General features: G+C 40.8%; 1 protein-coding gene across 2 annotated transcripts in view; it reads left to right on the top strand.

Moving 5' to 3' along the window:
* The window catches only part of LOC133652545 (NFU1 iron-sulfur cluster scaffold homolog, mitochondrial-like), a 34,639-nt gene extending 19,823 nt beyond the window's left edge, over positions 1-14,816 (top strand). For both annotated transcript variants that reach the window (XM_062051403.1, XM_062051404.1), the window contains 7 exons: positions 10,307-10,395; positions 10,494-10,629; positions 12,823-12,889; positions 12,967-13,084; positions 14,121-14,184; positions 14,267-14,441; positions 14,557-14,816. In XM_062051403.1, coding sequence (XP_061907387.1) covers positions 10,307-10,395; positions 10,494-10,629; positions 12,823-12,889; positions 12,967-13,084; positions 14,121-14,184; positions 14,267-14,441; positions 14,557-14,589 — 682 coding nt within the window. In that variant the 3' untranslated portion in view covers positions 14,590-14,816. The remainder of the gene's footprint in view (positions 1-10,306; positions 10,396-10,493; positions 10,630-12,822; positions 12,890-12,966; positions 13,085-14,120; positions 14,185-14,266; positions 14,442-14,556) is intronic.
* The last annotated feature ends 1,787 nt before the right edge of the window (positions 14,817-16,603 follow it).

Raw genomic sequence — 16,603 nt, 5'->3', positions numbered from 1 at the left:
CGTGGTCAAAAGTTTAATTATTCTTGTACAGAACATTACTTGAGTTTCCAATAATTTCTACAACTCTTATTTATTAGTGATAGAGTGATTGGAGCACATACTTGTTGGTCACAAAAAACGTTCATGAAGTTTGGTTCTTTTATGAATTTATTATGGGTCTACTGAAAATGTAACCAAATCTGCTGGGTCAAAAGTATACATACAGCAATGTTAATATTTGGTTACATGTCCCTTGGCAAGTTTCACTGCAATAAGGCGCTTTTGGTAGCCATCCACAAGCTTCTGGTTGAATTTTTGACCAATCCTCTTGACAAAATTGGTGCAGTTCAGCTACTCCTCCAAACATATTGCTGGGTATTGTGGCCAAACAGCTAAATTTTTGTTTCATCTGACCACAGAACTTTCCTCCAGAAGGTCTTATCTTTGTCCATGTGATCAGCAGCAAACTTTAGACGAGCCTTAAGCTGTCGCTTCTGGAGCAAGGCCTTCCTTCTTGCATAGTAGCCTCTCAGTCCATGGCAATGCAAAACACGCTTGACTGTGGACACTGACACCTGCGTTCCAGCAGCTTCCAATTCATTGCATATCTGCTTTTTGGTGGTTCTCGGTTGACTCTTGATCATCCTGACCAATTTTCTCTCAGCAGCAGGTGATAGCTTGCGTTTTCTTCCTGATCTTGGCAGTGACAAAACTGTGCCATGCACTTTATACTTACGAACAATTGTCTGCACAGTGGCTCTTGGGACCTAAGTTTTTTCAGATCTGTCCTGAGTTCCTTTGATTTTCCCATTGTCTGGTTTCTAACCGAGTCTAATGACTGCATCACATGAGCCCTATTTAAATGGGCTCAGAGAAGTCAACAGGTGTCATCAATCATAATCACTCACAAGAAGTTAAAGGCCTACTGAAACCCACTACTACCGACCACGCAGTCTGATAGTTTATATATCGATGATGAAATCTTAACATTATAACACATGCCAATACGGCCGGGTTAACTTATAAAGTGACATTTTAAATTTGCCGCTAAACTTCCGGTTCGAAACGCCTCTGAGGATGACGTATGCGCGTGACGTAGCCCGGGGAACACGGGTATGCCTTCCACATTGAAGCCAATACGAAAAAGCTCTGTTTTCATTTCATAATTCCACAGTATTCTGGACATCTGTGTTCGTGAATCTGTTGCAATCATGTTCATTGCATTATGGAGAAAGAAGCTGAGCAAGCAAAGAAGAAAGTTGTCGGTGCGAAATGGACGTATTTTTCGAACGTAGTCAGCAACAACAGTACACAGCCGGCACTTCTTTGTTTACATTCCCGAAAGATGCAGTCAAGATGGAAGAACTCGGATAACAGAGACTCTAACCAGGAGGACTTTTGACTTCGATACACAGACGCCTGTAGAGAACTGGGACAACACAGACTCTTACCAGGATTACTTTGATTTGGATGACAAAGACGCAGACGTGCTACTGTGAGTATGCAGCTTTGGCTTCTAAGCATTTGATCGCTTGACCGTATGTGCGCAACTTTTTTTTGCGTATGTACGTAACTTTTTTAAAATATATAAGCTTTATGAACCTTGGGTTAGGTGAACAATGATATGATTTTCTCTAAAAAGGCTCAAAAAATGTATACTTACTAATTAATAATAACAGTTTTGTTTTAAACGTCCATCCATCCATCCATCCATCCATCCATTTTACAATATAATTACAACACTTTATGTACATATTTATAAACAGATTTGAACAATAAGTTATTCACTGAAATATATTTATTAATTGTGGTTCTTACAAAAAATATATCTCATAAAATATAAAAGCTAAAATGTCTCTTAAAGCTCTGCCCCTTTAATTAGTGCATACTAAATAATTTAACTTTAGCCTACTACTACAACCATATTATTTACCAGCAACATAAAGTGAAACAGAGGCAGAGGTGTCCTGTCACAGTCAGTAACAAATAAACAGAAAACAGTAGTGGTCAAATACAAATAAGGCAACAAGAGAAGTATCCTCTATCCTCCTTTGTAAAGTAAATCTGAACAGCCTATATGGGCATCTACATCAACTATATGATTTGCCTGAGAGGCTGGACTTTTTTTTTTTTTTTTTTTTTTTTTGTGGCGGACGTAATTCTTTTGTGGCGGGCCGCCACAAATAAATGAATGTGTGGGAAACACTGCTCATGTATACAATCACGCTTCATCAAAATATACAGTGCAGATTAGGAAAATATTGACAGCGCTTCACTTTTCCCAACACTTTATTTTAAAACCTTATTCCAAAATGGAAAAATAATAATTTTTGTCCTCAAAATTCTACACACAATACAGCATTATGTGAAAACTTTTTTTTTTTGGAAAAAGTTTTGTAAATGTATTAAGAATAAATAAAAACTAAGAAATTACATAAAGAACTCACAGCCTTTGCCATGAAGTTCAAAAGTGAGCTCAGGTGTATCCTGTTTCAACTGATAATCCTTGAGATGTCCTTACATCTTTATTGAAGTCTGCCTGTGGTAAATTCAGTTGGTTGGACATGATTTGGAAAGGCACACACGTGTCTATATACTGTATAAGGTCCCACGCTTGACCGTGCACGGCAAAGCACAAATTAAGCATGAAGTCGAAGGAATTGTCTGGAGACTGGGGCTAGGCCGATAATACGATGTCAATATATATCGGGATAGAGACATACTCGATCGATATCAATATAAAATGTGTTTGATAAAATATTCGATACATATTTATATTTTTTCATCAGAAGAAACCAGAAAGGATGAAGCAAGATTTGTTTCATGAAGTCACTCGCGCTTTGGAAATGCGGAGAACAGGAAATAGGAAGTGTCACTGAGCAATTGGATGGACACGCTAACAGCCAATCACATAACAGTATCAACTACCGAGTTTTACACCTTTTCTGCTGTTCTGCTCCCAATCCCAGACCGTAGTCGAGGAGCGCAGTGTAGACGTTCCCTCCAGAACCGATGTTTTCGTCGGAGATTACACTCTTCACTTTACCCGACAATAGGTCTGCTGAGCTCCGCTTTTGGGTCAGAATGACAAGTCTTTATTCTTATTTCTGCAGGACACGTTCACCATTTTCCACTACTGTTCGCTCTCTTCACTATTCCACTCACTCACTGACGTCACTTACACACACTGCCATTCTTAGAGGAGCACATACGCTACTCAATCAATCAATCAATGTTTATTTATATAGCCCTAAATCACAAGTGTCTCAAAGGGTTGCACAGGCCACAACGACATCCTCGGTACAGAGCCCACTACTCTCATAACACTAGTGTGTAGAGGTGGGGGAAATAATCGATTTTTAGATCCTTTGCAATTTGGACATGGACGATTATAGAATCGATTAGTAAACGTCGATAATCAATTTATTTATTGTAAATAAAGTAATGCAGACGGTTCTAAAAATGTGGCTGACTACAGCGAGCCACCTCACCGAGTGATCCGACCAGCTCCTTTACTATCGGGCACTTATGGTCCAGTTTTGCACACATTTTCATTGATGCAAATAATACATGTGGTAATTAATTTAACTGTTTCCTATGCCTAATGAATAGGTTTTTTTAAAGTTGCAAGTAATAAATGCTTATTTAGTGAAACGAAAATAAATGTAAAAGTGCATTAATATAAATAAATTAAAGGTGCATCAATAATACATTTTTAATGGAATTGTAACTTCTCAAACGTAATCGAATCATGAGATGCCCAAAGATTCCCACCTCTGCTAGTGTGGTTGCACCGTCTTTCTGTCTTGCTGTGGATTCACTGCATGGAGTAAGAAGAGAAACTGCAATATCTTGATACATCAACTCAGTAACAGAAACTTGTAGTTTTGTTGGTTTTGAATGCAGACGTGCGGTAACATCCTGACACTTCCAATGTGTCTGTTTAATGGGTAGCTTCCCAAACTGGTCTGTGTAGTGTTCAGTAGCTTAAACACTACTGCCATCTAGTGTCTCAAATCTGCAACTACCTTCAAATCTACTTGAATTATTTTATTACGTTATCCGCGCTCATCCTACCGACAATGACAACCGTAAGATGCATCTGTGGCAAGAGCCTCAAGAACGAGCGTGGCCTAAAAATCCATCAGGGTCGAATGAAATGCTTGGTGCAGGAGAGTGACACACAGCGCACAGGACCGAGTCCTGGTGAGACGACGGAGGAGCCCGGCCGGGAGACACCCCACAGAGCCCAGAACCTCCATGTGATAAACCCTCAAGCTCCTAGCAAAGTAATTAAGCAGTCTCGTATCAAGTGGCCTCCTGCAAGCCAACACAAAGTGTGGCACCAATTCGACGAGCACACAGCCAGAATCATCGAATCAATAGCCAAAGGGGATGTCGACAGACGGCTTCAGACCATGACCACCATCATTGTTTCTTATGGAGCAGAGAGGTTCGGTGTGGAAGAGGACAAGCCCATCAGTTGCAACTACACCATGAACCGAAGGGCAGAACAGATCCATCAACTGCGGCAGGAGCTCCGGTCCCTGGCAAGGCAGTACAAGGCAGCATCTGAGGAGGAGAAGGCGCCATTGGCTGAACTCCAGAACATCATCAGGAAGAAACTGACGACCCTACGTAGAGCTGAATGGCACAGGAGGCGCAGGAGAGAGAGAGCCAGGAAGCGAACTACATTCATAGCTAACCCATTTGGATTTATCAAACAGCTGTTGGGGCAGAAGCGCAGTGGGCGTCTAGTTTGCTCCAAAGAAGAAGTTAACAACTTCTTGAAAAACAACCTGAGCGACCCTGAAAAAGAGAAAGAGCTAGGGCCCCTCAGTGCCTTATTGGACATACCATCTCCCACTGTCAAATTCATCACCAGCGAGCCCACCTGGAAAGAAATCCAGGAGGTTGTTACTGCAGCCAGAGCCAGTTCAGCTCCAGGACCCAGTGGAGTACCCTACAAGGTGTACAAGCGATGCCCGGAACTCCTTAGAATCCTTTGGAGGATCCTGCGAGTGATTTGGCGCAGAGGAACTGTTGCAGACCAGTGGAGGCAGACTGAGGGTGTTTGGATACCTAAAGAGGAAAATTCCACCAAGCTGGAGCAGTTCAGGACCATCTCGCTCCTTAGCGTTGAGGGAAAGATCTTCTTCAGCATCCTTTCCAGAAGGTTGACTGACTTCCTCCTCAAGAATGCCTACATCGACACCTCAGTCCAGAAAGGTGGAATCCCAGGTGTGTCAGGATGCCTGGAACATACCGGTGTGGTTTTCCGGCTGATCAGGGAGGCGCGGGAGGGTAAGGGAGACCTTGCTGTGCTTTGGCTTGACCTTGCCAATGCGTACGGCTCCATACCCCACAAGCTCGTGGAGACTACCCTGGACCGACACCATGTACCCAAGAAGATCAAAGACCTCATCCTGAATTACTACGGGAACTTCAGGCTCAGGGTCACTTCCGGGAGCATAACATCAGATTGGCACAGGCTTGAAAAAGGCATTATAACTGGGTGTACAATCTCAGTTTGCCTCTTTGCCCTAGCCATGAACATGGTAGTCAAGGCAGCTGAAACGGAATGCAGAGGCCCTCTGTCGAAGTCTGGAACTCGACAGCCCCCCATCAGAGCCTTTATGGACGATCTCACTGTCACAACTACATCAGTGCCTGGCGCAAGATGGATACTCCAGTAGGGATAATGTTTGATAAGAAATTATCGAGTTCGAGCCTATTATCGAATCCTCTTATCGAACCGATTCCTTATCGATTCTCTTATCGAGTCCAGATAGGTTGTTGAATTTGGAAAAAAACACACAATATTTGGTTTAACAAAAGCTCACTTTTATTATATAAGAAAACAATTGAATCTAATAAATATTGACTGTTACCCCCCCTAAAAAAAAAAAAAAAAAAAAATATTGACTGTTGTTACCCAAAGTATATTAAGTGGAATTTTTCAGAAAAACAAATATATACAGTAACACAAAAACCTGTCTCTGTGATCACTATAGGTGTATGAATAATAATATAGTGTTAAATAAGATCAGTCCCTTGGGCACAAAACTGAAAATAATACAGCTCTCCAAAAAGTGCAATTCTGTTGCTATTTGACATAACTGTTTGTTATGATGCTTAGACATTTTTGCACTTTATTTCTTTATTGAAAGAAAATTCTATGAAGAGAAAAGTTGTTTGCAAATGTGGTTACAATGCTAAAAAATGAAAAGTTAAAGCTAAAAAAAAGAAATACACTTTATTGAGTTAACATTATTTCTTTATAGGGGCAAAGATGTTATGAGCTAGGGAATATAACAACTACACTACCCTGCATGCAACGGGAGTGACGAGCATGCGCGGTAGCCCCGAAAAGTGTTGTTGCATGTCGTCACCAAGCAGCTAAGAATGAGGTTATGAGCACGCTGTGAAAGTAAACGTCAAGAACTCAGCCAACACGCCTTGTCTGCATTATTTATAATTAGACAGACAACACATATACAGTGTGATTTTGTTTTGTTTACAAGGAAAGAAAAACAAAAGTTAAAAAAGGGAGGTATGTTGTATATATATGTATGTGCTGCGGTTGCTTTAAGAACGTTGCGACAGCTGCCGTAAAGGAGGTGCGTTGCTAGCCTGGTTGCTATGTTTCCGGTTGGTCGTAAAAGTGTTCGTCATGTGTTTGTACCCTGCTCAAATCTCTCAGTAAAGTTATTCATTGGATTATACCTTTTGTTTTGAACTTTATTACACCTTGGAGCGCTTTTTCCCGTCCATTTTTTCCTGCTTTCGCTATCTGCGCCTAATGACTGAGCTACGTGACGCCATTTCTTGTGATGTCACACGGAGAAATTTCTGGTCGGGACGGGATTCGTTCCGAGGGATTCGAATAAAGAACCAACTCTTTTTCTTTACTATAGTGGTCTCGATAATGGGTACCGGTTCTCAAAAAGGGATTCGAGTCCGAGGACTCGGTTCTTTTCTTATCGAACAACCGGGAAAACCGGTTTCGAGTATCATCCCTATACTCCAGGGCCTGGAAAAGCTCATCTCCTGGGCAAGAATGAGCTTTAAACCAACTAAATCCAGGTCGATGGTTCTGAAGAAGGGAAAACTGGCAGACAAGTTCCGCTTCTTCGTGGATGGCACAGCAATCCCATCTATCACCGAGAAACCGGTCAAGAGCCTGGGCAAGGTTTTCGACTGTAGTCTCAGGGATACTGCAGCGATCCAAACGACCATCAAAGAACTGGAGACTTGGTTATCTGCTGTAGACAAGTCTGGCTTACCTGGCCGGTTTAAGGCGTGGATTTACCAGCATGGCGTCTTACCCCGGATACTCTGGCCTCTGTTGTTGTATGAGGTTCCTCTGTCAACAGTGGAGACTCTGGAGAGGAAGATCAGCAGCTACCTCCGCCGATGGATGGGCTTTCCACGCAGCCTTTGCAGCACAGCACTGTATGGGAAGACCAACAAGCTCCAGCTCCCCTTTAGTAGCCTGGACGAGGAGTTCAGGGTCTCTCGCACTCGAGAGGCTTTGCTCTATCGTGACTCCAAGGACTCTAAAGTGGCATCAGCAGGCATCGTGGTGCGAACTGGCAGGAAGTGGAGGGCTCAGGAAAGCCTGGAGGTTGCTGAGTCTCGGCTGAGACATAGGGCCCTGGTGGGCACGGTGGCAACAGGCCGTGCTGGACTGGGAGCCTTCCCCCAACCTCACTATGAGAAGGCACGTGGTAAAGACAAACGCCAGCTAGTCCTGAAGGAGGTGCGTGCAGAGGTTGAGGAGGAACGAACCAGAAGGATGGTGGGTATGCAGCAGCAGGGAGCATGGACAAGGTGGGAGGGTGCACTGGAGAGGAGGGTGACCTGGTCTGAGATCAGGCTGGCTGAACCCCAGCGCATTAAGTTCATGGTTCAAGCTGTCTACGACATCCTACCCAGCCCAGCCAATCTCCATCTCTGGGGCATGATTGACTCTCCAGCCTGTGTGCCGTGCTCCAGGAAAGGCTCACTGGAGCACATCCTAAGCAGCTGTTCTAAAGCTCTGGGGGAGGGCCGCTACCGCTGGCGGCACGACCAAGTGCTGAAGACCATTGCTGAAGCCATAGCTAAAGCCGTGGCCAAAAACAACAGCAGCAAGCAACAACTTGGCAAGAGGAGAATTGCCTTTGTCAGGGCTGGAGAGCAGCCACAGTCACAGCCCAAACCAGCAGTCGGACCCCTCACCTCAGCATTGGACTGGGATCTTCGAGTGGACTTTGGCAAGCAGCTCAAGTTTCCAGACTATGTTACAACAACTTCGTTGAGGCCAGACATCTTGCTTACATCAGTATCTTCACGGCAGGTGCTACTGATAGAGCTGACAGTTCCTTGGGAGGATCGCATAGAGGAGGCAAACGAGCGGAAGCGGTCAAAGTACCAGGAGCTAGTCGAGCAATGCCGCAGAGGAGGCTGGAGGGCACGCTGTGAGCCCATTGAAGTGGGGGTGTAGAGGCTTTGCTGGCCGCTCACTGTGCAAGGTGTTTACACTACTTGGCATCACAGGTGATGGAAAAAGGAAGGCCATCAAGACCACAATGGAGGCAGCAGAGAGAGCCTCTAGATGGCTTTGGATCAGGAGGAGTGAACTGTGGGCCAATGCTACTGGGACACAAGCTGGGGTCTGATCAACCCTGGCTGGGTCACCTGAGGGAGGGGGTATGATGTTGAAAGACCCGAAACCCCCGGTGATCTCAGGCACATCACTGAGGATGTGTCCCAGTGCATCTGAGGATGTATCTTACAATCAATGATATATCAACTGAGTAACAGAAACTTGTAGTTTTGTTGGTTTTGAATGCAGACGTGCGGTAACATCCTGACACTTCCAATGTGTCCGTTTAATGGGTAGCTTCCCAAACTAGTCTGTGTAGTGTTCAGTAGCTTAAACACTATTGCCATCTAGTGTCTCAAATCTGCAACTACCTTCAAATCTACTTGAATTATTTTATTACGTTATCCGCGCTCATCCTACCTGGCTACCAGACACATTCTCCACTGATATATAGCACCCTTGGTAAGTTGAAAATTATTTTTACTGTATTTATTGACAGGCTTAAATAAATTTAAAAAAGTAATCAATAATTATCGATATTGATTAATATAAAAAACGTATATTATAACATAATTTTTGGCCCTATCACCCAGCCCTACTGTAGACCTCTGAAAAAAGAATTGTCTCGAGGCACAAATCTGAGGAAGAGTACAAAAAGATATCTACTACCTTTAAGGTCCCAAAGAGCACAATGGCTTCCAGCATCTGTAAATAAAGAAGTTTGGAACCACCAGGACTCTTTCTAGAGCTGGTCAGCCGTCTAAACTGAGCGATCGAGGAGAAGGGTCCTAGTCAAGGAGGTGACCAAGTACCCAATGATTACTCTTGTCAGAGCTACAGCAGTCCTCTGTGGAGAGAGGAGAACTCTCCAGAAGAAAAACCATCTTTGCACCAATCCACCAATCAGGTCTGTATGCTACAATGTCCAGACGGAGGACATTACTTAGTAAAAAGTTTGCGAAAATGCACCTGAAAGACTCTCAGATCATGAGAAACAAAATTCTCTGGTCTGACGAGACAAAGTATGAAATCTTTGGCGTGAATGCCAGGCGTCATGTTTACAGGAAACCAGGCACCGCTCATTACCAGGCCAATGCCATCCCTACAGTGAAGCATGGTGGTGGCAGCGGTGGTGGCGGTTAATCTTTCAGGCAACCCTAAGCACACAGCCAAGATATTACAGGAATGGGTTTCAGGACAACTCTGTAAATGTCCTTGAGTGGCCCAGCCAAAGCCGAGACTTGAATCCGATCTGAAAATGGCTGTGCACCGACACTTCCAATCCAACCTGATGGAAGGTTGCTGCAAAGAGGAAAGAACGAAACTGCCCAAAGATAGGCGTGCCAAGCTTTTGGCATCATATTCAAAAAGACTTGAGGCTGTAATTCCTGCCAAATGTGCATCAACCAAGTATCGAGCAAAATGTTCTAAAAAAAACAAAAAACTTTTTCCCATTGTCATCATGGGGTATGCAGCTGAGATAGGCTCCAGCACCCCCGTGACCCCGAATAGGACAAGGGGTAGAAAATGGATGGATGGGTGTGTAGAATTTTGAAGACAAAACTGATATTGTTTTCCATTTTGGAATAAGGCTTTAACATAACAAAATGTGGAAAAAGTGAAGTGCTGTGAATACTCTCCAGATGCACTGAATATTAACGTTATGTATGTATATGGGACTGTGTACAGTATGTTTGACGTTTCACTTTATTAACAATTATTGTATCTTACTGGCAGTGGGCTACAGAGTGGTGGTTTTCACTGGCTTTCACAAGACACCGTAGTCAAGAGCAGATTTCCTCAAAACCCCCACTGGGTTGTCCCTGGTGTGTATCCCCGACAATGGCCTCGTGTATGTGCGTCTGCCATGCTTTCTGTTACGAAAGCGATGGCATGTTGTTTACTGTGCAGTGTGTCTTCACAGAAAGGAGCATGTTTGTGCAAACACAGGACACACCAAACCCGAACAGCCTCAAGTTTCTGCCCGGACGCATCGTTCTGGAGTCGGGGACGATGAATTTTGATGGGCCACGTGATGCATACACATCGCCTTTAGCCAGGTATGTTGTTTCTTAAAGACAATCTGAGATAAATGTTTACTTTTTAACAACATATATATTGGTATAACGCAGCAGGCAGGGCCAGCCCAAGGCGTTGTGTGCCCCTAAACCAGATTTAATATTATTATTTTACTCCTGAAGTGCCCCCACCTCACTCTAAATGTAAGGTCACCGCCCCACATACACACACTCAGTATGTTTACTTGCATTAAAAAAACAAAGTATTGACCTAATTTGGTTTAATTTTATTTTTTTTAAACATGTAAAAACCTTGATAAAGTTTAAGCATGCAGCTCGTTCTGTCTCCAGGATTATGTATTGTATAACAGTGGTCCCCAACCACCGGGCCACGGCCCGGTACCGGTCCGTGGCTCGGTACCGGTCCGTGGCTCGGTACCGGTCCGTGGCTCAATTGGTACCGGGCCGCACAAGGAGAAAAAAAAAAATGTTTTATTTAAATTGTATTTAATTTATTTAAATTAAATTAAATCAACATTATAAACACAATATACACTTACAATTAGTGCACCAACCCAACAAACCTCCCTCCCCCATTTACACTCATTCACACTCATTCGCACAAAAGGGTTGTTTCTTTCTGTTATTAATATTTCTGGTTCCTACATTATATATCAATATAGATCAATACAGTCTGCAGGGATACAGTCTGTAAGCACACATGATTGTATTTTTTATGACAAAAAACAAACAAAAAAAATCCCAGTCCGCGGGACAAATTTTCTAGCGTTGACCGGTCCGCAGTTAGAAAAATGTTGGGGACCACTGTCGTATAAGATTTTTGACTTTTTAATGATGGGATTAACATATCTACAATATGTGATTGTAAACCAGTTTGATAAGTGTATGTTTTAGTCATTTATTTTTATTTCATGAATGGACATTGAAAAACTGGCAAATTCGAATTTTATTTTAAACAACAAAAAATTTAAATGAAAAACAAAGCGTTTTTCTTTGTTGGTGTCAAAGAGCAACAACATCTGAAAATACGGTTAGATTTTCATTTTATACTTCAGAAAACAAAACTTTGAATCCCTAGTAAACACAAACGAAAAAACAGACAACAGAAGTATATACTTTCAAAGTAAAAGCAGGGATACTACAGTACCCGTGTGCCTGGCTAAAATGTCTTTGGAGCCCTACACAAAAAATAATTTTAGACATGACACAACGAGGACTGACATCTACAGAAATCTTTACGCACGGATCACATGAAAATGGAGGCAAAAAAGTATTTGGTCATGCATATACAGTTGGTTTTTTAGGTCAGTGTTAATTATGTTGACTCAAAATGTTTGTCTAAGTTATTGTCAACAACCTATTTTTCTTTGACTAAAATGGGATGATAACGAATCACACCAAATGCATGTTGACGAAAAAATTATAAAAAATATTTGACAATTTAGTCGACGAATAGAAACGAGACAAAAATGCTGACAGACAAAATCCAGTCATATTTCGTCTTTAGGCGTGCACCTAACGATTCATTCGGATTCCTGGGGGGATGATTTGATTCAGAATCGATTCGCCGATTCAACAGGATTCTCGATTCCACACGGTTCTTGCAATGTATTATTTGGTATAATTTTTATAGTGAAGCTTTTTCAAAACAGGTTACAGATTTTTAAAAAACTCCTTCTGGTTGCATGGAGATGGCCTAATACATCTTTGAAAACATTATTAAAAAATGATTGTTATTGTTTTTAAAAATTAATTTATTCTTTTGTTTTTTTGATCCGTTTTTGAAAATGATGAATGGATTGAGAATCGGGATGAATACGATTTTTTGTGCACCCTTACTCGTAACACAATCTAACATCGTTACCTCTCATAAAAGTTTAAAAATAAGTTAATAAAACGATTACTTTCACGACTAAAATAAAAACCAATCAACATTGCACATTTTTACCTGTCCCACAAGTGTAAAAATAAGTAAGTAAGTACTACTGAACGTCATAGCATATTAGACATCTTTTTATGTCATTCAAAAAGAAGTTACATTTTTCTACTTTTGCTTCTGCAAAAATTATAAAAAATACTGTCAAAGCGTACAAAAAACTGAACTACTGATTACAATTCAAAATTGCATGACTTTAAAGGCACTATCATTTCTGGCCTTGCTTGACTCCCCTATTTTAACCTAAACAGAACCTAACTGTTTGGCATTGTCTGCAGACAGCTATTTAGAATTGATGGTGTCAAGAGTGTCTTCCTGGGTCCCGACTTCATCACCATAACCAAGGTATAGCAGGTCCAGGTGAAAGATATACACAGTGTAATCAAATTGTAAATATTGGCTTTTTTCCCCTTAATTTTTAGACTGATGCAAATCTGGAATGGAAAGTAATCAAACCAGATGTATTTGCTGCCATTATGGACTTTTTCACCTCTGGGCTTCCTGTCGTCAATGAAGATGCTAAACCAAGTGAAGATACAGGTAAGAAGTGTATGACTAAATGTAAACAGTATTGCCAATTATGGCAAAAATAATATTCACGATTATTTCAAACGATTTTGAAATCACGATTAACAACATTATTCATTCATTTGAAAACATGAGTATTTATGTACCAACCAAAACTCAACATTAAGAAACAATGAATATAAATTAGTAACAACGAATAAACAACAGGTAAAATAACAATACCATAAAAATAAAACAGCAATATAATAAAACAATAAAATTCTGTTTTTACGTTTTAATTTTTTAAAATTCTGTTGTTGCCTTTTGTACATATTTTACCACTATAGAGTGTTTGTTTTTGTGTCATTAATATTTATTATTTAACAAAATGCAAAAATCCTCATTTATTTGTGCAATATATCTCTGGACAATTTTGACCAATATTTTAAGTCAAAGCATAGTATTTATTTTATAAATGTATCAATAAGTTCTTTAAGTACATTTTGCATGTGTAAGGTACTTTTTTAAATCTATAGCTTCTAGTTTAGTCACTGTTTCAAGTGGTCGTCTTGACATTGTGATTGTTTAGTTTAGAACGTTTTTCGGGGATGAATGAGCGGCCCCGGAAAATTTCCTAAACAAATGTTCCTTCTCCTCACAATGACAGCATTTCACTCACATGTATGTCAATTACCGGGATTGTCTGCGTTTAACAGTGGATCCTTTTTTCTTGGCCAATTCTGTGACTCCGTCCGCGGTCGCGTTAACGCGGAAATGCCTTACTTTTTTTGTTGAGTTTAGTGATTACTGGTAAGGCATACTAGCGTTGTCAAATAAAAAGTAACAACCATGGTGAGATCCCAAACATCGAGTAGACAGGGTCTTGTTTCTACTCAAACGCTGACTCATTCGTTTCACCGTTACAAGCGCAGGAATTTTCATGCACATTGCACTGCCCATTAAAATATATTTTTTAATCATGTCATTGTGAGAAGTTGAAATCAAAATCCGATTAATTGTCCAGAACTATTGCCAGGTATTCATGAGGGAATTGTTTATCTCTTTTCAGCACCATCAGATGAGGACGATGAGGTAGTTGCGATGATCAAAGAACTGCTTGACACTCGAATAAGGTAATGAGGAGGTTCTTAAAGACATCAACATCCATCTTTCTCTTGGTATTGTTGCATTTTGTCACATTTCTGCTTTTTTTAGGCCCACTGTGCAGGAGGACGGGGGAGATGTTGTGTTTCGAGGCTTTGAGGACGGCGTGGTTAAACTGAAGCTGCAGGGATCCTGCACCAGTTGTCCCAGCTCCATTATCACATTAAAAAGTGGAATCCAAAACATGCTGCAGTTTTACGTCCCTGAGGTTGAATCGGTTGAACAGGTCAGTGTTGTTTGTGAGAAACCTAATTTTTATGGTATGACCAGCTGATGAGAGGATGATGTACAGGTGGAAAACGGTGGTGAAAAAGTTATACTTGTTTTTTTCCCCCCCACAGGTAAAGGAAGAGGAAGAGGCTGCTCAAGTTTGACTGACATTCAACAAGGACAACATGCACACATTCTTCCCTGCATTGGCCAATAAGAAGCACTCATGTGGCTAGTATATACTATTCATGCATTATCATCAGCTGCATTTGAGTGTTTTGCACATTAAACACGTCTTCCATTCAGTACAGGAATTTGTCAAGCTATTCCATATGGCTTTGATATTTGAAACGCACAATATTTATGTGAATAAAGTTTACTCATGAATAACCTTCTTTTGTCTACAGTACATTAATTTTGTATTTACATTTAAAAATATGAAGAGTTTAGGGATGTCAAACTAATTTTAGATCGGGGCCCACATGGAGAAAAACCTACTCCCAAGTGGTCTGGACTGGTAAAATCAAGGCACGATAATTTAAACATAAAGACAATGTCAGATTGTTTTTTTTGTTTAAAAATAGAACAAGCACATTCTGAAAATGTACAAATCATAATGTTGTTGGGTTTTTTTTACACGTACATGTTGCGGTTAATAGTATTCTATCTTTATTTGTGGTTATTTATACTTTCTGAGTAAATTATGAGATAATGTTCATCAGTCAACTCATTGGTGTTCATTTTCAATCTATCAAGGTAAAAAAATAATATCAAAATCAAATTACAGGATATTATTTTTGTAATTTGCTCATTTTCCTCGACTGGTGCACTAACATCATATGGTTTATTTGTTTGCATAATATACAGATACAAAGAATTGCTATTACGACATCTAGTGCACACATTCAGAACAGCGGTTTCTTTCATTTAATAATTTCGGCCAATTTTTATACTTAGTAAAGTCATCCCGTGGGCCGGATAAAACCTGTTTGTGAAAGTAAGAGAAGGGGATGTTCAAATTAATTATTCAAAACTTTGCAATAGATTTTTTTTAACGTCAGAGCTGCCTTTTGGGCAGTGATGTTGACTACAAGGGATCTGGAAAATTTTGCTACCCATACAAATTTGCTGCCCAACGCCAGTGAGCATTAGAACCTTTATTTAACCAGATAAGAAAACCCATTGAGATCAAGATCTCTTTCACAAGGGTGACCTGGCCAAGAGGTCAACAGCACATGTCACAGAGCAGTTTCAAAATCAACGCTAAAAGTTTCCTCGAACAAAATAACCATAGCAATTAAGTTAGGTTAAAAAACTTTGATATATTGTGGTTATTTTTAGCCTTTTTTCTTTTTTTTTTACAAACCAAAACAAAAACAGTATAAACCTTGATTAACCTAAAATGCATTGCTGTTTGTTTGTCTATACCGGGGGTCAGCAACCCGCGGCTCTTGAGCCACATGCGGCTCTTTAGTGCCATTGTAGTGGCTCCCTGGGGCATTTTTAAAAAAGGATTGAAAATGGAAAAAGATGGGGAAAAATACTTTTTTTGTTTGAGGACCAACATGAGACAAACCTTCCCAAGTGTTAGAAAGCCCACTGTTTAATATGTTTGTGTGTATGCTTCACTGATGAGAATATTTGGTGAACATCGTTTTGTCGTACTAATTTCGGCAGTTCTTGAACTCACCATAGTGTGAACTGGGACGCAACAGTTTGTTTACATGGAAAATCTTCCATTCCTTCTTTGTCTCATTTTGTCCACCAAAAGTTTTATACTGTGCATGAATGCACAAAGGTGCGCTTTGTTGATGTTATTGACTTGTTGGCGTGCTAATCAGGCATATTTGGTCAGTCCTCCGCCCTCCACATCCCACCTCCCCGGATTGTAAATAATCAAATGTATATACTCGTTCTTATGCTTTCTGATCTCACTTTGTTCACTGCTCTCTGTACATATCCTACCAAGTCAGACCTATACTGTTTCAATGTCCATTTCTCTGATGATGCAATTGTTGATGACTGAAGTGAAGTGAATTATATTTATATAGCGCTTTTCTCTAGTGACTCAAAGCGCTTTACATTGTGAAACCCAATATCTAAGTTACATTTTTAAACCAGCGTGGGTGGCACTGGGAGCAGGTGGGTAAAGTGACTTGCCCAAGGACACAACAGCAG

Source organism: Entelurus aequoreus, linkage group LG06 (genome assembly GCF_033978785.1).
Source record: "Entelurus aequoreus isolate RoL-2023_Sb linkage group LG06, RoL_Eaeq_v1.1, whole genome shotgun sequence".
Lineage (NCBI taxonomy): Eukaryota > Metazoa > Chordata > Actinopteri > Syngnathiformes > Syngnathidae > Entelurus > Entelurus aequoreus.
This window is presented reverse-complemented; position numbering and strand designations above follow the sequence as displayed.